We start from the raw sequence: 27,242 nt of genomic DNA on the forward strand, positions 1-27,242 counted from the left end.
ATGTGCGGAAAAATAGAAAACTAGGAAACTACACAAACATGATGAAAAAGTAATAAGACAGTATTTTCTTATTATATTTGAATAGTAACAAGTTTTTAATACGGTTTTTAGTACTGGCAATTTTTTGCACGGATCATTGTCAGTTGTAAACATGTGTGACGAGGACTGGGATGCTGAGATCGACGGTGAAGAGAGCTCGCACACAGCGTACCACCAACCAACTAAAGTGTGGACAAACTCCAACAGGGCACAGCCGAAACAATGGGATGCGTGGGAAAACAAAAATCCGGGCGGTTCTGATGATAGTGGAAGGTCGGGTGGAAGAGGTTTCCAGTCAAGATCTGACAATAATAACTGGAGAAACTCGAATTCTAGTGGAGGATTTGGAAGGGGAGGGGGAGGCGGCTGGGGTTCCAGGGGACAGAATGATGACAATGCAAGGCAAAATCGTGGAGCGAGAAATGACGAGTCTTCAGGGGATACATTGGTCTTTTTCGTCCAAAAATCTCAAGTTGGAAGAATAATTGGTAATATTGTGCTTTTTATTTGAGACGCATATGAATGTAAGATCTAAATTATATTTGATTTAATATTGATATTTTTATAATGTTTTTATTGAATTCCATGTATACAATCACACTTGTAGAACTATTTCATCATATGAAAATGATCATGTCCATTCTTTGATCCTTTTCCCTAATTTTAAATGTAAAATAAATAATTTGCTTCGGACCCAGCAGTTTTTCAGATGTAATCTCTGGCTTCGAATTCAGATCCAACATAAAAATCAATTTCAAGATTCCTTCCTAAAAAACATTAATTTAGGAGGCATATCATCCTATTGTAACACATTTTATCTCATATGCATCATAACTTGATGTAAATGCATAGTGAGACAGCAAAGTTTAGAAAAGGATTTCTGGGTTCACCTGAAAAATCCTAAGAAAACAATGTGATCTTTATCTACTTGTTACTGTACATGTTGCTTAAAGACAGTGTTTTCCAGACTTTATAACTGGGATGCTTGATGCAAAAAAATGGTCCTATTCCCTATGCATCAAAGCCTGATCTTCTCCAAAAAAAAATATTCAAAACTCCTAATTTATTATTTAATTAAGATTGTATCATTGTATATATTACATACAGTTTATAATTAACTTCCTAAAAACACAGAAAAATATAATGGCAAATATTGCACAAAATAGATCAGAAAAAAAGGACTGTCAAGGATCAAAATTTGTGTGTGCCATCATGTATACAACTAGAATTTACACTGCATTTAACATTATAAAACTGGTAAAGCATATGCATTGCATTTGTGAAACTGTCAAACAATTAAAATCATGTAAATTTTTAACATAATTTACCTGTAAGATTCGGTCAATAGCTATAGGTTTTCCCAAAATAACCAGGAAAAACACTGATAGGAGACTCTTTGAAACAGATACTTTTTATCTCATTAAATTGTAAATCTTATTTGATATATGTTGCATCATTTTGACCAGTATTTTAAAAGTGGGTAAGCAGCATGGACATTTATTTTACATTTCTATTTTAAATAATTAAATTTCCATAATTTTGTTTCTAGGGAAACAAGGATCAAAGATCAGAGAGTTACAAGATGAATCTGGAGCAAGAATCACGGTTAGATTAAGATTTATTAATTCCATTTGTTTTTATGGAGGCGTTTACGCCTGCCATATTACAATCACCTACGAGTTGTGACGTCACAATCTCTCACTTTCATTTTCGTTATATTTCCTTTCACAGTTCATTTTGTAGTTTCTTTCAGTTCATATATGATGTAGTTGAACTATATATACATTTATGAAAACTATCAAGACTACAAATAAAGTGCTATTACATGAAAAAAGGTATATTCAGTATAAATTTCTCTTCGGCGGAAGCCCGGAATTTGAGACCTCTGGTGGTAGTTTCTGTAACTAGGGGTAATGATTCGCTTATAATTAGTTCCAAGTATGAGGCACGTCATTGTAGTCCGTCATTCAAAGTAGATGTGCACAGAAATGTATTAACTATGCTGATAATGTTTTGAACATTTCAGGAACTATTTTAAATAAACAATAAGAATAATGTCTTGTAAATATCTACACCTGCATCGATTTTTGCAAATCTATATTGAAAATACTGTTTGAAGGGAGATAACTGCGAGATTCTGACGTTACCTTACAGAGGACACTTGTTTAACTACTAGAAATAAAGATGGCATAACAACCAAGCGCAAACAAATTCCTGATTTTCATAATACCCTCCAGGTTTTGGCTAACAACATTTCTTTTGTTTACAACTTGGTAGTTTGTTCACGAGATTTTTTGAGATTTAGTCCGATATTTAGCGATCACGTGTTTCGTCTGTTTACGTGAGTGAGCACTCTGTCAAAATGGAGGCACGTGGACACGGGCTTCACGCGAAGCATTAAAATGATGTTTGTCGCTAGAAATTAATATCTATCAACATGAATTAAAGGCAAGTTGCTTATAAAGTTTAAATCTGTTTGTTGACCCACTGAAATAAGTGTTTGTTTATTTAGGACGGAACTGTTTACGATAAGTTGTTCAAGCCTGGCCAGACCACAAAATCACAATATCTACTGCGATTATAGTCCGAATTTTGTGACGATCTTGCTATATACTATATGCAAACTTTAATCAGCTTTAAGGCGATATCAACCCCAGAACCCTTCGGATTACTGCGATAACTGATCGAAGTCCCTGTGTTTCAAATCCATGAATCGGTAGACCTACGTGATGGCGTGATGGAATTCGATCGTTTATTTTTTAAAACTAAGAAAACTGGCACATATCTGTCGTGGTGGTCATTTGTGCTGTACCTTCCCCGACAGAGACAATATACAGAATCTGGATTTCTGTGATAAGGTTTACTGCAGTAGCTACTCGCACTCGTAATATATATGAAAATGCTAAATTATTATTGAACCAGCTTGTCTTATTTATATATTATTCAGCTCACGATTCAACCTTTTCAAATGTTTTCATGTAATATATATAAACATTTGTATGCACCAAGCTGTGAAATGTTTGTATTACATAGAATATTTAAACAATACAAAGTAATTGTAGATTAACAAAATGTATACCAATTGTATTTTAACCTATTAGTACAACTTTTTGTTGTTTTCATGTAATATAACTTTTTGTTGTTTTCATGTAAAATGATAAATACATGTATATCTATTGGCAATCGATATCAAATCCATATAATATAAGACTTTCTCAAATATCAATATTCCTCATAACTTTCAAAATAAATCTCTATTTGCTTTTGAAATTTAATTAAAAATGTTTGATTTTCATGTCGCGAACATATCCCTTAAAATAATCATCAATCTCCTTATTGGTCTCCAGAAAGTGTGAAAATAAATGAAACTTTTTTGTAAATAATTCTATTTATTATGAATTCATGTATAACCATTTAGGTTTTTTCCAATGTTGACCTTTAAAACTATATATATATACAAGCAACAATCTGTGAGATGTCAAATATGGAAGGCTATAGCTGTTTCAGGATAAATTGCCAAAAATGCTTATAAGTACTGTTTCTTATCACTGATCACATATATTGGGTTTTCGACTATTATGTGTTATTGCTACTTCAGTGTGAATTTTTTAGGCTTAAGTGATAATGTATTTCTTTGTACTTATGTGCAACAGACATCGCGAGAGTTTAATTCTCGTACATATAATATTGACTCCTACAAAAAGAAGTTGAGTGATCATGAGTGGTTGACCTACGAGAGGCATTTTATCAAATCTCATATTGACCATACTGATTGCTCATGATCATATTTCATCCGGCCTAGTAAACTCTAGAAAAAACATCTTAATTTATGAAAGTAGCTAACTCATTTAATGTATGTGTAAAAATTAAGTATATATATATATCGTACAAAACATCAAACTTCTAATATGGTAGATATGAAACATATATTTAGGCTGACTGCCTGATAATATAATACAATTTGTACAGAGTTTACAATCCTTTGACATTCAGCTCATAATATTCACCATTATAATTTGATCTGTCGTCATGCGTCGGTCTTCTTCTTAAGACCAAGATATCGCAGAATGGTGTACAAAAGGTTCTTAAGCTGTTTTATCAAAATTGTTAATTTCTTGGCCCCCTATGTGTCGCATTCTCCCTGGGGAGAGGATACATTTTACTATAGTTTATATAGGAAACTCATCACACATATTTTAGCATAATTTGTTTCATTTTCATTGGAAATTGGTTAGCACGTGGTTAGGGCAAACTTTTCTCAATGACATATTGTCAGAGAATGTCAAGGCCAACGACTTGTTATGGGTTCGAATGTCAAAAATAAAAATCTCAAATTGATTATTTTTTTCATTTCATATGAAAGAACATAGTCCACTGAAACAGAATGTGCATATTTTATTGTCATCAGATAAAAATAAGGCAGAAAGATATGGCACTTGGAAAAGAATCATAAAGCTATTTTCTCCAGCCAAAATTAAAAAAATAATCCAAAATTGCAGAATAAAGGTTTCTGCTCTTTTATCTATATACACATGAAGGCTTGATGTTTGGCGCATCGATAACGTATGGCTGGCTACAAATGTTATACTTATATTTGACCTTGACCTTCATTCAAGGTCACGGGGGTCAAATGATGAAAAAAATTCAAAGTTCTTTCAAAATTATTAATTTGGGTCACATTTTAAATAATCGGCCCTTTTAAAGGTGTGTGCAATGTATCAAGGTCAAATAATCAAAATGACGCAGATATGGCACTTTTAAAAAGAAATTCCTACCAAAATGAAAAAATGACCCAAAACTGCACATACACATGAAGGCTGTATATTTGGCAAACAGATACATGTAACATGTGTGACTGGCTACAAATATTGAGTTTATCTCTCTGAACTTGACCTTCATTCACATTTTAAAGAACCGGCTCTTATGAAGGTGTGTGCGAAGTTTCAAGGGCAAATTATTAAAAATGATGCAGACATGCCCTTTAAAGAATGTTTTCTTGCCAAAATTAAAAATTATCCATAAATTGCAATTCAATTGTTGGCTCAAAAGGGGTGTCCAGCAAGATTATGGAGTTGGGATCTGAATGGTTTCACAGATAAAACAAGAGGCCCAGAGGGCCTGTGACGCTCACCTGGTTTTATGAGATATGAAACAAGAATGATGCTTAAGTTTATTTGTCGCTGGTATTTCTATGTCAATATATCATAAGCATTTTATATGGGTACATGCACATTGGTTTATTGTTATTCTAAAAATGTCAGACCTATTTTGGTCCCATCCTTCAGCCCCCGGGAGGTTAGCCCCAACATTCGTACAATTTTGAATACCCACCTCATAACCATGCTACCATACAAATGTAGGTTTTATACCAAATTGTGCAATTAATCCATGAAATGAAATTGACTTTGGGTACAACCCCATAGGGATTGCTACCACACCAATGTGAGTTATATCCATAACTTAGTTTCAGAGAAACCAATTGACCCCTTTTGACCCTGCCCCCAGGGGTCAACCCCACCATTTTTACAATTTTGAATCCCTACCCAAAATGATGCTACCAGTCAAGTATGAGCTATATCGATTGCTTAGTTTCAGAGAAGAAGTTATTTATGTCAATTAAGCCAAAGTGACCAAGAGATGAACACAATCCTGATGTAAAAATAGGCCCAGGGTTCTTTCCCCACCCCAAGGGACTTATACAATCATATTGAATTGATATCAAATATGAAAGTTTTCTTCAATATTTTGCATGTAAAACGCTGTATATTTATATAAGTACCTATAGCTACTAGGCTATTATCTACATCTTGGTGGTAAATTAAAAAGCAACAAATCACAAATCACAGTTTATTGTTAATATTGACATTGGATCTATTAAAATAGATGGAATTGATATCTAATTTAAAAATAATTGTCCTTAACAAATGAGGTCTTTGTTGAAAAAAAAGTGTAATAACTTTTAAAAGCCGTCAATCTAATTTTGATATTATTCTAAGATCAAAATAGAAAGGAATAAACAATTTTGTTTACAAGATATTGAAAGACATTGCACACTTTCAACAAAAAAAGTAGCAGACACTCCCTGTATTTTCAATACATATCGTGTATTGTTATAACTTATCGAAATGCATATCATATTGTTTCGACATTTCTAATACCCAGGCCTATAAAATATAAGTTTGTTTTAAACACATAAATGCAAATTTTGAAATACTTAAGTATAAAAGATGGTTTAAAGTATGAATGTTAATGACATGTACCTAAGTAGAAGTTGATTTGAAAAAAATTTAAAATGTTTGACTTCTTAAGTAAAGGTTTGATTGAAATCAGAAATGTTTAACTACTTTTAGAAGTAGGTTTGAAACTGTAAGATGGTTAAAACCATTATGTATATCGGAACAGTCTAAACCATTACATTCATCAGGACTGTGAAAACCATTATGTCGGGTTGGTTTGACACACTTAAGTGGAAATGTTTAGTCATGTTGATATCAGTTTAATTTGTATTCTTGCTTTATTTCAAATATCTCCTTTTACATCTGACTAACGCCTCCTACAGTACTTCCAGTACTTTGATTTAATTTTTAATTATCTTTATTTCAATAAGAACATACTACTGTTTATGAACAATTGGTAAATACTAATTATCCTGTTAATCACGAATGAAATATTTTAAACATAATAGACCAACTATTGTAAATAATGGTAAAGTTAATAATTCTATATTCTAAATCGCCAATAAAATAGCCCTCATTTGAATTGCTACATGACTGAAAATAAGTGCCAAAAATTTTGTTTCGAAAAATATTGAATTGCTTCATTAAATTTTCTACATCACTTATATACAAAAATTATGGTTCTAGTTTTGTCAATTTTATTACAGGTCTCCAGAGAAGATAACGGAAGTGGTGAGAATCAGGTGGAGATTTCAGGTTCCGAGGAAGAGCGAAATACAGCTAAGGCAAAGATAGATGATCTAATCAGTGGTTCGTTTCGAGGTCAGTTACTTAATGATATAAACTGTTATATTTATCAGTAGATATGACTCAGCTGAAGTTTGTCTCATCAATTACCATACAATAATATATGTATTTATACTTTGATAAGCCTAAGGAGCCTACACATTGACTTTGACTTTGGAAATGGGCTTATTGCCAAACATTGACACATCAACTTTGACTTTAGGAATCAGCTTATTGCCAAACATTGACACATCAACTTTGACTTTGGGAATCAGCTTATTGCCAAACATTGACTTTGGGAATCGGCTTATTGCCAAACATTGACTTTGGGAATCGGCTTATTGTCAAACAGTGACCATCAATTTAGTTTTTCGGGAATCTGCTTATTGCCAAACATTGACACATCATCTTTGACTTTGAGAATGGGCTTATTGCTAAATATGGATAGCATTTCTTAGGGGCAATAATAATCATTTGCAGTATATATCTGGCCTATTTCAAATGTTTCAAATGACTTCACTTTCCCTTTAATAATGAGGAAACAATATTGATCTTATTATCAATGATAATTGACCATTTTATACAAATACATTAGTCGTTACTTTGTACTTATCACAGTAAAAGGAAAGGAGAGCATGATCCCACGAATATCAATTGACTGATATGTTGTCATTTTAAATTTTAGAATTTTACTTTGAAGATCAAATTGATGCAGCATCAAAATTATAATTTTGTCTTGATCTTAATATACACTGTATTGCAAATTGTCACTGACTAATTATAAGTAAGTGATAATGATTTTATAATTTAAATATTTGGTTAAGGATTGTAAACAATGTACAGTAACTAGCAAATGACTTCCTTAATAGATTTTAACTGTTTGAATATCTACTTACAGGTGGTGGAGGAGGAGGTTTTGGTGGTGGAGGAGGATTTGGTGGTGGAGGTGGTGGTGGTGATCGATCTTGCTACAAATGTGGAGAGCAGGGCCATATATCTAGGGACTGTCCATCTGGTACGATTCAAATACTGTACATATTAAGAATATTTTGATCAGAATATTACTATAGAATTAGTAATTGAAAATTATAATTATTCATAAACATGATTCGTTATATTTATATGAAATTGTATTGTCAGATTTTACAGATATGTATGGATGCTAGAGATTGTTCTTATTTACAGAAAAAGGGGGCTAATCCATGATGAATTTTCTGTTTGATTTGTAGAATCCTCCAATGGACAGCGTTTTGGTGGATCCAGGGATGATACAATCAGCATGTTTGTCCAAAATAATGATGTTGGGAAAATAATAGGTAAAGATTGTATAAGATTATTAATTGGGAGAGTAGTTCATAATCAGATGAAGGCCTTATTAAGTTTATTTTTTTCTGAAAAACTGTACAAGGTTAGATTTTTTTTTAAATTAAACAAATTAAATTAAATTAAAATTAGAATATTGTTAAGCTACCAATACTTTCAAAAGTCATCATCTGGTGTGTAGTATTATTTTTAGCTCTTTAAGAAGGAGATCATGGTTATTCTTGACAATGTAACTGTTTCCAGATTCCTCAACCTTTGGTTATGCTTGACAATGTAACAGTTTCCAGATTCTTCATCCTTATCATACAGAGCATTCTTTTTATTAGGATGTATTATAAATGTAATTGCAAGGGTGTCAAGAAAAAATGGATATTTTGTGAGCAGAACTTTTTAAAGAAGAAGATTTTAAAAGTGCGTTTCGCGGTCTGAAATATTGTAGAAATGATGTGATCATCCTAATCCTGACTTGTTTTACATATATATAGGTAAAGGCGGGTCAAAGATTTGAGAGCTACAGGAAGAAACTGGAGCCAGAATCAAGGTAAGAATATCTACAGTGGAGAAATGTAGCATGACCTTTTCTTATCTGAAAAAAAATCAAAGCAAGATTTTATTTTCATATATACTTATACTTGTAAAAATGATTGTAATTCATATCATTTATTAGGGATTTACTCTGTAGATTTGTCATTGGTCAGGTAAAAAAGTTTTATTTTGTTGTGTCTCTAGGTTTCCAGAGAGGAGAATGATGATGGCGAAAACAAGGTGGATATCCAAGGTTCTGAGGAAGCTCGAAACAAGGCTAAGGAGAAAATTGAAGAACTCGTCAAGCCTTTCAGCTCGATGACTTCAAATTACAGCAGTGAGTATTATAGCCTTCAAATGATATGGACATAGGCAAAGAGCTTGCTCAGATGGCTACCTGAAAATGTTGTACAATCAATTATTGGCTGCAGACGTTTATTTGGTACCTGGTCATTTCAACATTTGACCTGATTATAGAATCATTTTTAATAGTTTCTCAATAAAAATGTAAAAACAAAGGAACAAATATTGAATCAAGATAAAATTTACAATCCTGATACATTTTGTGAGAGTTGTTTTCTATGATAACTAGGTAATTCCAGTGTTGGAACAGCACCAGAACCTCCACCAAAGATCAACTGGGGGATGATTCGATCACAGCAAGAGGAACATGCTCGCACCAAATTTCTAGGTAAATTGACAGACATTTGTAAAAAAAAAAATCCCCCTCTTTTTCTGGTCAAAATACTCTATAACAGATATTGCTTTTACATGGGTTTAGGAAATAAAGTAAAAACTGTTCACCATCTTTTTCAAAATATTTTCAAAATTTCCTATCTGACTCTTGATAAAGACACACACAAAACAATTGCACTGTCACTATCATGCTTATAGCATCACACAATGCCAATGAAATCTAGTCTGACAAAATTTCAACATTAAAATTTGATTTGTATTGATAGAATTCAACATTGAAATTTGATTTCTATTGATAGAATTCAACATTGAAATTTGATTCAGATTGATAGAATTCAACATTGAAATTTGATTAAGATTACAAAATCATTATATGTTAGTTTGACGAAACAAATATTGCTTTAATATCAGAAGGAATTTATTTTTACTTGATTAGACATCAAATTAAAACTAAAATAATTTTGCTCTGTATTGGGGCCAGCATGATGAGCAGTCTCTCCCTTCAAGTGACCTTGGCAAAGGCACCTCAGGAAAATGGTTTAAACTTTTTACAGATACAGAAACAATTATATAAAATCACATATTTTTTTCAGATTAACATTCAACCAGTACTTGGAATGTATTCTTTTATAAACATACCTTCTATTGTTGTCTAGGTTTACCAGATTTAAGAAAAGAATTTTACATCGAGGACCCCACCGTGTCAAATATGTACCCGGAAGATGTAGAGAAATTCAGGTAAATCTCTCTGGGATAATCAAGTTGTCCTCTTTGTCAATAGTTCAGAGAATCAAATATATATTGAATGCTTGTAACTATATTGCTTCTGGTATCTTCATGCCAATTTATCTTGAGTTTGGCAGTGAGGGTGTAAGATACTCAGGCTACACCATGCTGCTGCATCCAAAAACAAAATGCTTCTAAACTTATGTTCAAGACAGGTAGATTTTACCGTAATTTTAGGAATTTTTTCAAAATTTGAAGTTAATTATCTACAATTGAATTACAGTTTTGTAAGAACCATTGATCATGGATTTTGTCAGATGTCTGTAGGGTCTAGTTTAAGGCCAAATTCTCAATTCAAAATCAGACCTGTATTTTTTCCCAGTTAGAAATATATAAAACCAAAAGTCTAGATTCTGATGTCTCCGAGAAGTTTCTAGTTTATAATATCTTTACAGGAAAGATAACAACAACATCATTGTGATGGACCTGAGCAAGGAAGGAGACCGACGGGTTCCTAACCCAGTACAGACATTTGAACATGCGTTCCAGCATTATCGTAAGTCATGGTGCTATCAACATGTATTCCGATAATCTCCTGTTAGCATAGGGGGGTTATACACCACCAGTGAAATCGTTACAGAAATATAAATTTTCATGCAGGAGGTATTTAGTGAAGCATTAGTGGCACAGTTCTTGTTTTAACCCAACAGAGGCATCTTTTAAACATATGACCTTTGCCTTTCAGTCCTATCTTGGGGCCTAGTTTGGAGATAATCCTCTAAGGATCACTTATGTGGTAGACAGGTACTCAATAGTATCACTGAGGAAAAAATATTTTTTTCTACAGATTGCTTCTGATCCATCATTCAAGACAAAATTATTTATGATACTTAGTTAAAATTGTGAAAACTGATGTATAAGAGTAGGTCTAGCAAAACAGGTACCATAAGTTGTTTATTATTATCTTCTTTTTTTTTTTATCTTACATTATTTTATTTATTTTCAGCTGAAATTCTGGACACTATATATGCTCAAAAATTCTCAAAACCATCTCCCATTCAGGTAGGTACAGATGTATTGAAGAACTTCATTAACTACCGGGTAACCATATAAATTATCAGGATTATTTTGTTGAAGTTTTGAGATAACGATCGGATGTGAAAAGGTATGGGGTCACCTGCCCGACCACATGGGTTTTTGCCCAGGTACAGTGGACCCGCGATAATCCGGACGCCGATAGTCCGGAAAACTCGCAGTCCGGACGGAATAGCACGGGAACGGATTTCCGTAACGTTATTTGTACTCACCAGTCCGGAAATTCGGTTTCCGATTCCGGAAGCCCATTTTGGGAACGGAAAGTACTTTTCATTAGTAAATTTCCCCCGATAATCCGGACGATTTTTTCACCACGAGGAGAGAAAAATGTCGGGCAAGTCACCCGTGTCGACAGCTGTACAGACTATCGCTTGACACTGTGCGTAGTCCCGCGATAACCTGGGGCTTTGACCTGGCAGCGGTCGCTATGACCGCTGCCAGGTCATAGCCCCGGGTGTTTACCTGTGTTACAAATGTAGCTCTGTTTTTAGCTCACCTGCCCGAAGGGCTAGTGAGCTTATGCCGTGGCGCGGCGTCCGTCGTCCGTCCGTCATCTGGCCGTCCGGCCGTCCGTCCGGCGTCAACTTTTCCATTCAAGCAACTTCTTCTCAATAACCAAAAGGCCCAGAGACCTAATATTGGGCCTGTAGCATGCTGGGGTGAAGGGCTACCAAGTTTGTTCAAATGAATAACGTTGACCTTCATTCAAGGTCACAGGGGTCAAAAAGGCTAAAATCTTTAAACGACTTCTTCTCAATAACCAAGAGTCCCAGGGAGTTGATATTAGGTCTGTAGCATGCTGGGGTGAAGGGCTACCAAGTTTGTTCAAATGAATGACCTTGACTTTCATTCAAGGTCACAGGGGTCAAATATGCTAAAAAAAAATTAAACGACTTCTTCTAAATAGCCAAAAGACCCAGGGACTTGATATTGGGTCTGAAGCATGCTGGGGTGAAGGGCTACCAAGTTTGTTCAAATGAATGACCTTGACCTTCATTCAAGGTCACAGGAGTCAAAAAGGCTAAAATCTTTAAACGACTTCTTCTCAATAACCAACAGATCCAGAGACCTAATATTTGGCCTGCAGCATGCTAGGGTGAAGGGCTCCCAAGTTTGTTCAAATGAATGACCTTGACCTTCATTCAAGGTCACAGGAGTCAAAAAGGCTAAAATCTTTAAACGACTTCTTCTCAATAACCAACAGACCCAGAGACCTAATATTTGGCCTGCAGCATGCTAGGGTGAAGGGCTCCCAAGTTTGTTCAAATGAATGACCTTGACCTTCATTCAAGGTCACAGGAGTCAAAAAGGCTAAAATCTTTAAACAACTTCTTCTCAATAACCAAGAGTCCCAGAGAACTAATATTTGGCCTGTAGCATGCTGGGGTGAAGGGCTCCCAAGTTTGTTCAAATGAATGACCTTGATCTTCATTCAAGGTCACAGGAGTCAAAAAGGCTGAAATCTTTAAACGACTTCTTCTCAATAACCAAGAGGCCCAGGGAGTTGATATTGGGTCTGTAGCATGCTGGGGTAAAGGGCTACCAAGTTTGTTCAAATGAATGACCTTGATCTTTATTCAAGGTCACAGGAGTCAAATAGACTATAATCTTCAAACGAATTCTTCTCAATAACCAACAGTCCCAGGGAGTTGATATTGGGTCTGTAGCATGCTGAGGTGAAGGGCTACCTAGTTTGTTCAAATGAATGACCTTGACCTTCATTCAATGTCACAGGGACCAAACAGGCTAAAATCTTTAAACGACTTCTTCTCAATAACCAAGAGTCCCAGGGAGTTGATATTGGGTTTGTAGCATGCTGCGGTAAAGGGCTACCAAATTTGTTCAAGTGAATGACTTTGACCTTCATTCAAGGTCACAGGAGTCAAAAAGGCTAAAATATTTAAACGACTTCTTCTCAATAACCAACAGTCCCAGAGACCTAATATTTGGCCTGTAGCATGCTGGGGTGAAGGGTCTCCCAAGTTTGTTCAAATGAATGACCATGACCTTCATTCAAGGTCACTGGAGTCAAAAAGGCTAACATTTTAAAACGACTTCTTCTCAATAACCAAGAGTTCCAGGGAGTTTATATTGGGTCTGTAGCATGCTGCAGTAAAGGGTTACCAAGTTTGTTCAATTGAATGACCTTGACCTTCATTCAAGGTCACAGCGGTCAAAAAGGCTAAAAATTTTAACAACTTCTTCTCAATTACCAACAGTCCCAGAGACCTAATATTTGGCCTGTAGCATGCTGGGGTGAAGGGCTCGCAAGTTTGTTCAAATGAATGACCTTGATCTTCATTCAAGGTCACAGATGTCAAAAAGGCTAAAATCTTTAAACGACTTCTTCTCAATAACCAAGAGTCCCAGGGAGTTGATATTAGGTCTGTAGCATGCTTGGGTAAAGGGCTACCAAGTTTGTTGAAATGAATGACCTTGACCTTCATTCAAGGTCACAGGAGTCAAAAAGGCTAAAATCTTGAAATGACTTCTTCTCAATAACCAAGAGTCCTATGGAGTTAATATTGGGTCTGTAGCATGCTGGGGTAAAGGGCTACCAAGTTTGTTCAAATGAATGACCCTGACTTGCATTCAAGGTCACGTCGATCAAGTATGCTTAAATCTTTGAATGACTTTTAGTGAAAAGCCAAAGTGCAGAGAGACATTATTATATTGGTCCTGTAGCATGCTTTCAAATAACTGCAGGATCCATATATGAAAAGATCACTGCATTGCAGGTGAGCGATTTGGGCCCATTGGGCCCTTGTTATAACGGTACATTGCTTTTCTTTACGATCGACCTAAATGCTACAATTAAAGGGTTTTATAGTGTAGACTGGTCTTGCTTTTATCAACTTGACGTACAATATCTATTATAGTTATTTTACATAGTGCTATTTCGTAGTTAGCAATAATTAATTCACTAACATACAGTATGTGATACGATACTTAATCAATCACAAATGCATGTAATAAATTCATTTATTAACACCGTTACGTGTAATGACGACTCATTGAAAGATGCATATTATTTACGTAAAAAAACGTACATTGTACATAGTGGGTCTTTCATTTCAGGTATTTAACGTATGTAATTTCTACTCGTTTGTGAACCTCTGGGACGTAACCCATGTGTGTTGTTTGTAGGTCACATATGCCCGCTATAAATAAAACAACTTTCACTTCACATGTTCTTTTAAAAACATTGTTTATTTTTTAGTTTCTACAAAATAAAAGAAAACAAGAATCATATCAAGAACATAAGTATATTTATTTTTTAAAAAGACTGACAATTAGACGTGTTTATGAAACGTCATTAAAACGTCCCGTATTGTATAGAGTCAAGGGAGATAACTCTTACACAACAATTTTTTTTGACCTGGTAGACGAAATTCGGTAGTCCGGAAAACTCGTAATCCGGACGGTTTGGGCTGGGAACGAAGGTGTTCGGATTATCGAGGGTCCACTGTACTTCGGTTTCCTCCCACAGAAAGAGGGGCCGCGGTGGCCGAGTGGTTAAGGTGTCCCGACACTTTAACACTAGCCATCCGCCTATGGGTTGCGAGTTCGAAACCTACGTGGGGCAGTTGCCAGGTACTGACCGCAGGCCGGTGGTTTTTCTCCGGGTACTCCGGCTTTCCTCCACCTCTAAAACCTGGCACGTCCTTAAATGACCCTGGCTGTTAATAGGACGTTAAACCAAAAACAAACAAACCCACAGAAAGATCCCCTGTGCGCTTCAATCTTGGCAAACAAGCGGGATTAATATAACTTGATATAACTTGTTTTGCAAATGTTGTAAAATAAATGAAATTATAAGTAAGAGAATCTATGTATAAAACATGGAGGATAAAACTGTTGTATCACTCTATTCTATGTTATTTACTACCGTTAAGATAATAGACATGTAGAAATAACTTCACCAGATAGCCTAAAGAGATAAGTGACAGTCCATATCTTGTCATTAACAGTCCCAGGCCTGGCCAGTTCTACTACAGGGGATGGACATGATAGGAATCGCTCAGGTAATGTATCAATTTAACATTCAGTTTCTCTTTAGTCATCTGATATTTGTTATATACAGACTTCTGCAAATTATATATTTCACATTTGATTAGATTCTTTTTAGATTCTACTAAAGAACTGCATTCTTTTTAATTTTCCTGCCTTTGTTTGACACTGAAATTTGATCAAAACTTACATCCTCTTGAATTTGGTATTTCCTGCTGGTAATGCATGTATAATACCCAGTATCTGTTAGATTGTATTAATGTTTAAATCAATGACCAATTCAAAGAGACAATGTATCAGCCATTCTACTCACATTGGTTAAAAAATCTGGGAAAAAATGAGAATTTTTTTATATAAATACATGTATAATCAGATACTGGAGGATTATTCAGCTGTGAAAATTTTCATCTCGGTGAATTCTTTACTTGACAAAGGAAGCGCACATTTTCAAAAGCTCGCGAACACAATTTTCAATTTAATAAAGGCAAACCTCATTCTAATGACTTGTTATAAGTGATCACATACTGAATTTTGTGTTATTAGACAGGAACGGGGAAAACTCTGGCATTCCTGTTACCAGCCTTCATACATATTGACCAACAATCCTTGTAAGTATATAGTCATAGTAAAGAATGATGTATGTGGGCTCAGGGCTCATATGATTTGTTTGACGTTGCAGGTTTTCAGATAAATTGATTTCATGACATCAACACTTCATTAAGTGGGGACACAGAAGCTCAAATAATTGAAATTGTTTTTGGATATCCCGGGTATAAAGTAATACTGTATTTTCATATTTGAATAAAAACAATAGTTCATTGTATCAGAGAAGCAAAGTGCATACTTATGAGGTTTTATCATTATCATTCATTTTAGACCTCGTGCAGAGAGAGGTGGACCCAATGTTCTGGTACTATCTCCGACCAGGGAACTTGCCCTTCAGATTGAGTCAGAGGTGAAAAAGTTCCACTACAAGGGCATCAAGAGGTTTGTGTGATACCTGTATAAATTGATTCAGAGTTTTCCTTGATACAGGTTTCCTGCATCTCTGACTCAAATTACTGTGGACTTGTAGGACGTAAATTAGTTTTGTGTCCGCATTGTCAGACATAATGGAAATTAAATAAAAATTACTGAGACAAATCGACATAAATACAGTATTTCAGCATTACTTGTATGTGAGTCAGCTATGGCATAATTAAGTGTGATCATTTCTATGAGTATCGTGGGAGTCTTATCTAAATCTTTCCAGAGTTTAAAACAAACCAAAATAGTAAGTTGATGTCAGAAAACATGGGATGGATTGTGATCATAAACTATTCATATTGTAACCATGCATTGCTATATGCCAGTACCTAAAATTCTGTAGTATGATTTGATGGAACTAAGTGTGACTCATAGATGTCAGACCAGGGCATCCCTGGGCCCCTCTGGGCCCCTAAAAATAAACAGGTATACAATTTAACTCTGAGATCTGTCACAATCATGACACTCATTATGACTGAATCATGTGGTAAGCTCTTTGCATTTTGGTAAAATCAGCCAAGTCTTGTGTGTAGTGTATTGAATATTGATACCACTATTACTGTATATGAAGGAATATTCTTCAATAGAACAGGATAATTGTACCCTCCCTTTACTTGCTATGATAAGGTTGTCACTTGCCCAACCACGTGGGTTTTCCCAGGTACTCCGGTTTTCCTCCCACAGTGAAATCCCTGGTGCATTTCCATCCTGGCAAATAAGCATGATAAATAGAAGTTGATAAAACTTGTTTGGTAATTGTTGTAAAATAAATAAAGATGGGGGGGGGGGGGGGGGGGGGGGGGGGTGTAAATATCTAGTAATCACTGTCTGTGCACGAGTCTGGGGGGGGGGGGGGGGGGTAAATATCTAGTAATCACTGTCTGTGCACGAGTCTGTAGCACAACAAGCTTAAGCTTGTGTACTGTGTACAAGATATCTCTGGATTATCTCATGAACCCCTTAAACGATTGGTTCATATCTATATATACACCATGCTGTTGTAGCATCACGTTCTACACCTGTAATGATAGATTTTGATGGTCAAGGTGAAAATGTCCATGGTCACACTCCACCATTTTAGAACACAATTTAGTGTTGAAGGTATATTTATGTGATGTACATGTACATGTCGATATATAGTAAAATCTCATGGGGGATTCTTAAAATCGGTCTTTATAGACAGGCGGTCGTTAGAGCAGGTTCGACTGTACATGTATTTCATGTTTACTTGCAGTGTGTGTGTGTATGGAGGTGGCAATCGCCGGGAACAAATAAACGTTATTACAAAAGGTGTGGAAATCATTGTAGCAACACCTGGACGTCTTAATGATCTCATCATGAACAACATTGTGTCGGTCAGATCAGTCACATTCCTGGTAAGTTGTTAAAGTTTAATCACGTACTGGAAGGTTGATAATCAACCTATGTACATAGAGAATTCATGGTCAGTGTCTTAAAATATAAGCTGTATTTTGGCGAGGGTAAAGAAAGACAAAAGTGGCGAGCCTTGGCGAGCCACTTTTGTCTTTCTGTCCCGAGCCAAAAATACAGCTTATATTTTAAGACACTGACCATGTATTCTATTTATCCTGCAACAATCATAAAAATAATCATCAAAAGTAATCATTTTGAAGTGAAACAGTGTCAAAAATGATAGAAATATGTTCGCCTTTTAAACGTAGTTTCACTTTGAAGTAGGTCAGTCGAACTGACGCACGTGCTAAGATTCCAAAATACAGCTGTTTTCCGTCACTGCCGTATACAGCAAAAATATATATGGTGGGTGTATTCCGACAATGCGGTGGCAGTTGCAGGATAAATATGTATACGGTGTAAGTAGGGTCTAGTAAGTACTAACGACTGTCAACGGTATAATCCAATATAGGTACTGGATCCTAACAAACAAATGTTCGTTGGATGTGTATTACTAGAAATAGATAATTGTCAAGTACATATAGTAATAACGACAGTACAGACAAGTAAATTATCGAATTTTCGAGGCAATCTGCCCAAATTGTATAAGGTATAAGGTATACAATAAGAAGATATCTAGTGTGTTAGTCTATATGAACAGGAGTACATTTTACAAAGAGGAGATAATTTGAGGTCAATATTTTCTCCATATTTTTCTATGAATAAGTAACAGTTTTTGCCATTACAAGAAGTCAGCTAAGTTGAACAGTGAAAAGAAAATGAACTGTTTTTTCTTTGGAAAAAATTTCACTGCATTTTAATGATGCTACAGAAAATAAAAATTTTAGCCATTTTAATTTTGGGTAGGTAAAATATTGATCTTGTTGATTTCAAAAAATCTTATTTTAATGATATTATGTATATGTACTCGATTACTTTTAAATACCTCTTATCACTTTCTTATCTCAGCATGCCGGCCCTTCAACTTAATTAACATTTTGAGTTTTTAAGTGTCTTTACCAGGTATGTTTCTTTTATAAGAATTTGCTACTGGCTGAGGATGCTTTCTATTTCAAATTTGGTTTCTGTTTAGTTTTCATATTATATATTAATTTGATATCTTCGTTGATTGGTGATCCCATTTAAATTTCTTTCCAGTCAAATTTTATTTGCTGTATCTATATCCTCAAATAAGCCTTTCCCCGGTGTGAAAGTAAAGAATTTAAGTTTTGGGAGGGCTTATTTGTGAACCAGTTTTAGCTTACTATTCTAAAATTGATGATTTTGCAAAAACATGGGAAAAAGGGCCTTATTTGCAAATAAGTATGGAAGCTTATTTTTGATGGTTTAAACTCATGTCAAAGAAACATGTTTTTGTTGCAGATTTTGGATGAGGCAGACCGAATGTTAGATATGGGTTTTGAGCCAGAAATCAAAAAGATTCTTTTAGATATTCGTCCAGATAGACAAACCGTCATGACCAGGTGAGGTTAAGATGGGTTACTTAATCGAAAGTATAATTATAGGGATTTTATTTGAAAGCAATGTAGTGTTTCTCATTCACAAAGGATGTGATGTGTAAGACAGCCTTGAAATTTCAATAGTTTTACCCCAGGTCTTCAAAAGCCAATCCTGATCCTCGGCCTAATTAGTATTAATCTGACTCTCTTTAGCTCAATTGGTTGAGCTTAAGACTAGTGATGCAGTCAGAGGTCCAGAATTCAATCCTAAGATGAGGCATTTAAATAAGTATAATTAACCTGACTTCTGTTACATTGGCACCCATCTAGGGACTCAGAAATTATACTTCTATTGAAGCATCTTTTTAACAGCTGGAAACTCAAGGACATGTTCTTTCCTGGAGGGAGAGTATGTAACCCTGGCAAATACTAGGCTGTAATAAATTATAAACTGCTTGGCTAAATAGAACTTTCTTCAGTTTGATAAGTTGAGCTTAAGACTAATACAGCAGGGTTTTAGGTTTGATTCCTAGTTAAGGCATTTAAATATTCAAAAAATTATTGTAATGAAATATATTAACTAAGTGATGTTATATACACAGTGCTACCTGGCCTGAAGGAGTACGACGCATGGCTGATGCCTACCTCAAAGATCCATTCCAAGTATTTGTAGGATCATTAGATTTAGCGGTAAGTAAACACCAATAGTTCTCGGTAAGAAGTGAGTATAGAGTAGTTCAAACAAATTAAAATGAATAATGTTGAACTTGTCTTAAGCCCCAGGAGATGGATTGAAGTAAAGTCTATTCCATATGTTTAAAAACAAATTGTTACCTGTAGCATTTCTATCATTAATAACTAGATATGGGAATTTGCACAAATCTTCATTAAAAAAATAACCTTTATTGAAAATTTTAAAAAATCAATCCTTCATTGAATTTGTTTTAAAAAAAAAATCAGTCTTTCATTGAAAATCAAATACTTTGACCAGTTGAATCCAACGGTGGTCGTTGGCACAGTATAGTAACCCACTCGCCTGCGGTGACCTGAAAAGCTAACAGGTCACCTGCCAAGCAATGTGGGTATTCATGGGGTACTCAACAATAAGACCCTAGTGCACTTCCATCTGGACTAACAGGAGTGGTTAATATAAGTTGGTAAAACCTGTTTTGCAATTGTTGTCAACAAATAAATATACATTTGTAATTGATTAAAACTTTGATTGAACCCCAACTTACGTAGGTATTGAATTATTCATGGGATTGAATTGAAATGCTTGAGTTTATGTCTTGCTGCTGTGAAACTCAGTATGATATTAATGTTTGCCTTAGACATCTGCACCACAACAAATCATATCTAGTATAGTCAGACCAGAATGACCTGTCCTGTGGAACTTTGATTAGCATATTGATTACAGACAAGTCTTAGTGATTTATAGGAAATAGGTACTTTGTATATATACATGTATAATTGTTAGTTGTTTATAATTTAACAAACCTTATCATCAGCTGCATGATCGTATTTATACTGGTGTAGATTTAGCTACAAAACTGTTAACATGTAAACAATTGATCACATAGCTACTTGAATATGTGTAAACCATGCATCAAAAATAAATGATACAATCCATGTGCTGTCAATAAAAAATTGTAACAAAAACAAATGGTCCAAAACAGCACCCTGCTGGACACAGTAGTATTCCTAATCAATATGTTTTGTTAACACACCTGTGCACAAATGGAACTAACCACTTTGAATATTCCACGAAAAGGTCAATGCAACAGGTCATTCTGGTTTGACTTTATAAGACAGGATTTTTTTTCGTATCAAGGGAGGTAACAATTTTCCTTTATGTTGTAGGCTGTCCACAGTGTCACACAATTGGTGGAAATTATCGATGACGAGGATAAGAAAGATCGGGTAAGATCTCGAATTATTACAAATACAGAAATTTGTATTTAATATCTGTCCTGTCCTAGCCTGAAGATAATTTTGATTTAAATTTAAGTTTGAAATAGGATAGAAATGACAGAATAGATGGAGAAACCTTGTTTATATCTGAAACTCTGATAATTCAAATACTCTACTTGACTTGAAGTAAAAAGTCAGCCTTGAAAGTAAAATTTTATGTGAAATATGCTCAGTTACTTCAGAATTTGTTAAAAGAGTTTTTAGCCCACCATCATCAGATGGTGGGCTATTCAAATCGCCCTGCGTCCGTGGTCCGTCGTCCGTCTGTCCGTCCGTCCCTCCGTCCGTCCCTCCGTCCCTCCGTCCGTCCGTAAACAATTCTTGTTATCGCTATTTCTCCGAAAGTACTGAAGGGATCTTTCTCAGATTTCTTATGTAGGTTCCCCTTGGTGCCTAGTTATGCATATCGCATTTTGAGACCTAACGGAAAACAACATGGCCGACAGGCAGCCATCTTGGATTTTGACAATTGAGGTTTGTTATCGCTATTTCTGAGAAAGTACTGAAGGGATCTTTCTCAAATTTCATATGTAGGTTTCCGTTGCTGCCTAGTTATGCATATTGCATTTTGAGACCAATCGGAAAACAACATGGCCGACAGGCAGCCATCTTGGATTTTGACAATTGAAAATTGTTATCGCTATTTCCTGAGAAAGTGCGGAAGGGATCTTTCTCAAATTTCATATGTAGGTTCCCCTTGCTGCCTAGTTATGCATATTGCATTTTGAGACCTATCGGAAAACAACATGGCCGACAGGCAGCCATCTTGGATTTTGACAATTGAAGTTTGTTATCGCTATTTCTCAGAAAGCACTGAAGGGATCTTTCTCAAATTTCATATGTATGTTCCCCTTGCTGCCTAGTTATGCATATTCCATTTTGAGACCAATCGGAAAACAACATGGCCGACAGGCAGCCATCTTGGATTTTGACAATTGAAGTTTGTTATTGCTATTTCTCAGAAAGTATTGAAGGGATCTTTCTCAAATTTCATATGTAGGTTCCCCTTGGTGCCTAGTTATGCTTAAAGCATTTTGAGACCTATCGGAAAACAACATGGCCGACAGGCAGCCATCTTGGATTTTGACAATTGAAGTTTGTTATCGCTATTTCTCAGAATGTACCGAAGAGATCTTCCTCAAATTTCATATGTAGGTTCCCCTTGCTGCCTAGTTATGCATAACGCATTTTGAGACCAATCGCAAAACAACATGGCCGACAGGCAGCCATCTTGGATTTTGACAATTGAAGTTTGTTATTGCTAATTCTCAGAAGGTACTGAAGGGATCTTCCTCAAATTTCATATGTAGGTTCCCCTTGCTGCCTAGTTATGCATAACGCATTTTGAGACCAATCGCAAAACAACATGGCCGACAGGCAGCCATCTTGGATTTTGACAATTGAAGTTTGTTATTGCTAATTCTCAGAAGGTACTGAAGGGATCTTTCTCAAATTTCATATGTAGGTTCCCCTTGGTGCCTAGTTATGCATATTGCATTTTGAGACCAATCGGAAAACAACATGGCCGACAGGCAGCCATCTTGGATTTTGACAATTGAAGTTTGTTATCGCTATTTCTCAGAATGTACTGACGAGATCTTTCTCAAATTTCATATGTAGGTTCCCCTTGGTGCCTAGTTATGCAATAAGCATTTTGAGACCTATCGGAAAACAACATGGCCGACAGGCAGCTATCTTGGATTTTGACAATTGAAGTTTGTTATCGCTATTTCTCAGAAAGTAATGAAGGGATCTTTCTCAAATTTCATATGTAGGTTCCCCTTGGTGCCTAGTTATGCATATTGCATTTTGAGACTAATCGGAAAACAACATGGCCGATAGGCAGCCATCTTAGATTTTGACAATTGAAACTTGTTATCGCTATTTCTAAGAAAGTGCTGAAGGGATCTTTCTCGAATTTCATATGTAGGTTCCCCTTGGTCCCTGATGTTGCATTTTGCGACCAATCCGAAAGCAACATGGCGGACAGACAGCCATTATCGCTAAATCTTAAATTTTATATATAGGTACCCCTTGTTTGAAAAGTACTAGAGGGCTGTTTCTGAATTTACACAGATTAGTAAGACTTAGAAGGGATAAGTAGAGAAAAGATCAATCTGACATGGAACCTATAAAGATCATTCAATGGTGGGCGCCAAGATCCCTCTGGGATCTCTTGTTTCTTAACTCAACTGACTTCAAGATAACACAGTTCTACTCTTGGGGTTGTAAACTTGTTGTAATTGTTGTTCTTCTTAGGTTTTGTCGTTTGTTAGGCACGAGATGGAACCAGATGACAAAGTCATCATATTTGTGGGAAGAAAAGTACTGTAAGTATTAGTTTTCGTCATTGGTAATTTTCATGTATCTGAAAATAAAAATAGCAATCTTGTGACAATCAAAATGCCCTACTCTGTGTTCCTAATGACTGGAAATGTGGAGCATATTCAGGTATTTGATTCGCATTTCATAACGTATTTCAGGGCCGATGACTTGTCAAGTGACTTTTCTCTCAACGGCATTGACTGCCAGTGTATCCATGGTGATAGGTTAGTTGGCTCCTTTTGATACTTCACTCTTATCATTAGTGAATCATCTAGTCATTTGTTACTCAACTTTCTCATGCCTCATAACTTTTGAATATTAGAAATAACAAATTTCAAATGTATTCTTTTAAAGTGATCTGTCCAATGTTGCTCTTTCAAAGCAAAAAAAAAAAAAATCGTTCAGAACTAAGCAATTTTCCATTCAGTGAGAGTTTGTTTATCTAGCAGTTCTAAGTTGATTAAGAAACAGCAAGAACTTTGGAATGCATTTTATTGAAATCTGTCCTATGAATATTTTTTTGAATACCATTATTTTCTGCTAAATTGGCTGTTATACAGAAATTATTAATAAAAAATGAACACAAAGATCTTTTAACTCCCTGTTGAATGATGAAATGTGAATGAATTTAGATGTAATGGCTACCTTGTTCTACAGGGAACAGTGTGATCGTGAACAGGCCCTGGAGGATTTCAAAACCGGATATGTCAAGATCCTTGTAGCCACAGATGTGGCCTCGAGAGGTTTGGATGTCAAAGACATCACGTATGTGTATACATTTTTTTTTTTTTCTTTTTAGGTCACTTGAGTTAAGAGAGCTGTCGAAAACACATTTGTTCATCATCTTGCATCATTCGTCTGTAAACAATCTGCACTTATGATTTCTTAATAACCATGATGCATAAAGTCACGATATTTGGCCAGTAGAAAGTTGGGAAGAAGAGCTATCAAGCATGCTCAAATGAACAACTTGACCTATTTTCAAGGTCAAAGGGTCAGATATGTTAAAATCTTGAATTAAAAACAAAACATCAACTATCCATGTACATATCAGAACTATATATATATATATATATCAGACGACTGTTAAGGCCCATCAGTCTCATATTGATTTTAACATAAAAATACAGGAAAGTTTTTGTGTCAGTAGGTGTAAAACTATGGTAAGGTAGACTTAAATGTGGTCAGGGAGCACTATAGTGAAACACTCCTTTCACCTTCATCAAGGGTGAAGTTGATAACAATTGTTTGAAAATAAATCAAGAGTTAATATGTTTTAAATGTGAGAGTGATTAGGTGGACAAATATTGTCAGGAGTTCAACAATTTTGGGGTCAGTTATTTTAAGCAATAAGTATAGGTAGGTTTTTCTGCCACAAATACACTGCCCTTCAAAGTTCTGTTACACTTGGAATGTTTAAAGCAAATGGATAGCCAACGAAATTTGAGAAAAAGTGTTGTAATATCCGTAAGATAGTCAATTTGTAAGTGACAATTGGAAATTATTTGAAAAATACCTCACTTCTTTGAAGTTGTAGGGAGAGGGAATGGAGGGTCCTATTTTCCATAATGTTCAAAAATGAATGAAGATATTGGTGGTTTTTTTTTACTGACACAAATAAAAGTAATCGTTTGATTAACAGTAAAATAAATGTAAGAAATGCATTTTTGAAATCTATATTAACAAAGAGGGAAATTTCCAGAATGTTGCATTTTCAGGATTTCCATTGTAACAAATCATATGCACTGTTGAAAAATGAACACAAATATTTGAAATCATGAACAAAAACATACTCAGAAGTTATGATTCTAACAAATTGTAATAAAGACTTGGAGATTAACTTCGCTGTATTTTACGTAATAATTGTAACAGGACTTTTGGAGGGCAGTGTATGTTCAGCTAAAATTGTAAAATTGTTAGTCAGCTTTATGTTAGGTTCGATAGATTGGAAAATATCAATGATGGTATGTTGTAGAATACTGAATGGGTATTTAAATTAGAATTACATTTGTTGTCCTTTTTGTACAGAATTTGCAACATAATTATTCAAGCATAGCTAAATTTTCAAAACAGAAAGAATGTGCAAGCTACAAGAGTCATAAATGTATACGATTTAATTTGACCTGAGGTTTATAGAGACACATAATTATTCAAGCATAGCTAAATTTTCAAAACAGAAAGAATGTGCAAGCTATAAGAGTCATAAATATATACGATTTAATTTGACCTGAGGTTTATAGAGACAGGATAAGATCTGTGTAACTGATATTGTTAACTATGGACATTCATCTCTTCAGGCATGTCTTCAATTACGATTTTCCCCGTAACATAGAAGAGTACGTCCACCGAATTGGCCGCACTGGAAGAGCAGGGTAAGATCAAGTTTGGGACAGTTTAGCTTAAAAATGTCACAAGGCAAAATAAAAGAATAGTACAATATAAGGTACAATTTTCAATATGTGCACTATATCTTAACATTTAAAATAGAGCCAATTAAAAACTTGAAAATACATGTTTATCTCAAAAATTGTTTGTTGTTCACCAGTGAATTGTATATATCTTCATGTTATAGTTATTTATGCAAGTCAGTTTTTTTATGAAATGTTGTCTTGTCTAAACGGCAGACTCTTTATTATGAACCTTATTGTGATAAATTTTACAGTAAATCTGGTACTTCACTGACTCTGATGACACGGAACGATTGGAGATCAGCACAACTCTTGATTGACATCATGGAAGAAGCTAACCAGGTAAAACTTTGTTAAACATCTTATTGACTCAGAAGGATATCATACCTAGTACCTGACAATGAAACTGCTTTAAAGCAGAACTTTTTTTGAAATCATGCATTAATAATAAAGGGTAAGTGATATGGAATTTAATCCCAGAAATACTATAAATTTTGTATTTCGCCAAATATCCAGTAGCTATATATAAGGGTATAATGGGAGGGTGGATTCCCCTATTGTCGTGTCATCTGCTTCTTTTGAGAGTCTAAGGGTGATACTGGCAGATCAGCAGGGTGAAGTACATGTATTTGTAAGAGAAAAGAACATGTGTTTCTCTTCTGCAGGAAATCCCTCAAGAGCTGTATGAGATGGCCGAGAGGTACGAAAGGATGAAGAAGAAACGGGAAGAAGAGAGAGCAAGTGGTGGGGGAAGTCGGTTTGGAGGTGACCGGGGAAGGGATAGGTTTGGGGGTGGCGACGATGACTTTATGGGTGGGTATGGAGGATTTGGTGGAGGAGGAAGACGAGGAGGAGGAGGAGGACGCAGACGCGATGACAGATGTGGAGTTATCATGAATACATATGGAATTGCTTAGTTTGTCCTAGTGTAACAAGTTTTCTTTACATCACAAAGTTTCTTGAGGGATTCATGAGACCATGGACAGCTTATGTGATTCACACAAGTCAGAAGGGTCCTCGTGATTCAATGCATATCCATACTGAAGGTTGATGTTATTTTAATGTTTCTCTTACATGGATATTGTGTGTTAAGTAGATGTTTGAACACTGGTGGGAATGGGGACCTTGGTGACAGTGTGGACTCCCATAACGGAGTTGTCCCTTCTGTCGAGGGTCAGAATGTGAACTCCAATAAATATGGCATCCCTTCTGTAAATGGTCAGAATGTGGACTCCCATAATTGTGGCATCCCTTCTGTCGAG

General features: G+C 35.4%; 1 protein-coding gene across 1 annotated transcript; it reads left to right on the plus strand.

Annotated features, from left to right (window-relative positions):
- Window positions 1–27,130, plus strand: LOC117326539 (probable ATP-dependent RNA helicase DDX53). The gene is given in 24 exon segments (XM_033883295.1): window positions 1–527; window positions 1,589–1,644; window positions 6,923–7,037; window positions 7,900–8,016; window positions 8,231–8,317; window positions 8,810–8,865; window positions 9,054–9,186; window positions 9,442–9,540; window positions 10,202–10,283; window positions 10,727–10,827; window positions 11,278–11,333; window positions 15,338–15,391; window positions 15,921–15,985; window positions 16,254–16,364; window positions 17,638–17,779; window positions 19,200–19,300; window positions 19,879–19,966; window positions 21,137–21,196; window positions 23,507–23,577; window positions 23,731–23,796; window positions 24,230–24,337; window positions 25,870–25,944; window positions 26,235–26,322; window positions 26,646–27,130. Coding segments are annotated over 24 exon segments (2,559 nt in total). The 5' UTR covers window positions 1–151; the 3' UTR covers window positions 26,898–27,130.
- The last annotated feature ends 112 nt before the right edge of the window (window positions 27,131–27,242 follow it).

The sequence above is a fragment of the Pecten maximus genome, chromosome 4 (genome assembly GCF_902652985.1).
Source record: "Pecten maximus chromosome 4, xPecMax1.1, whole genome shotgun sequence".
In the NCBI taxonomy this organism is placed as follows: Eukaryota; Metazoa; Mollusca; class Bivalvia; order Pectinida; family Pectinidae; genus Pecten; species Pecten maximus.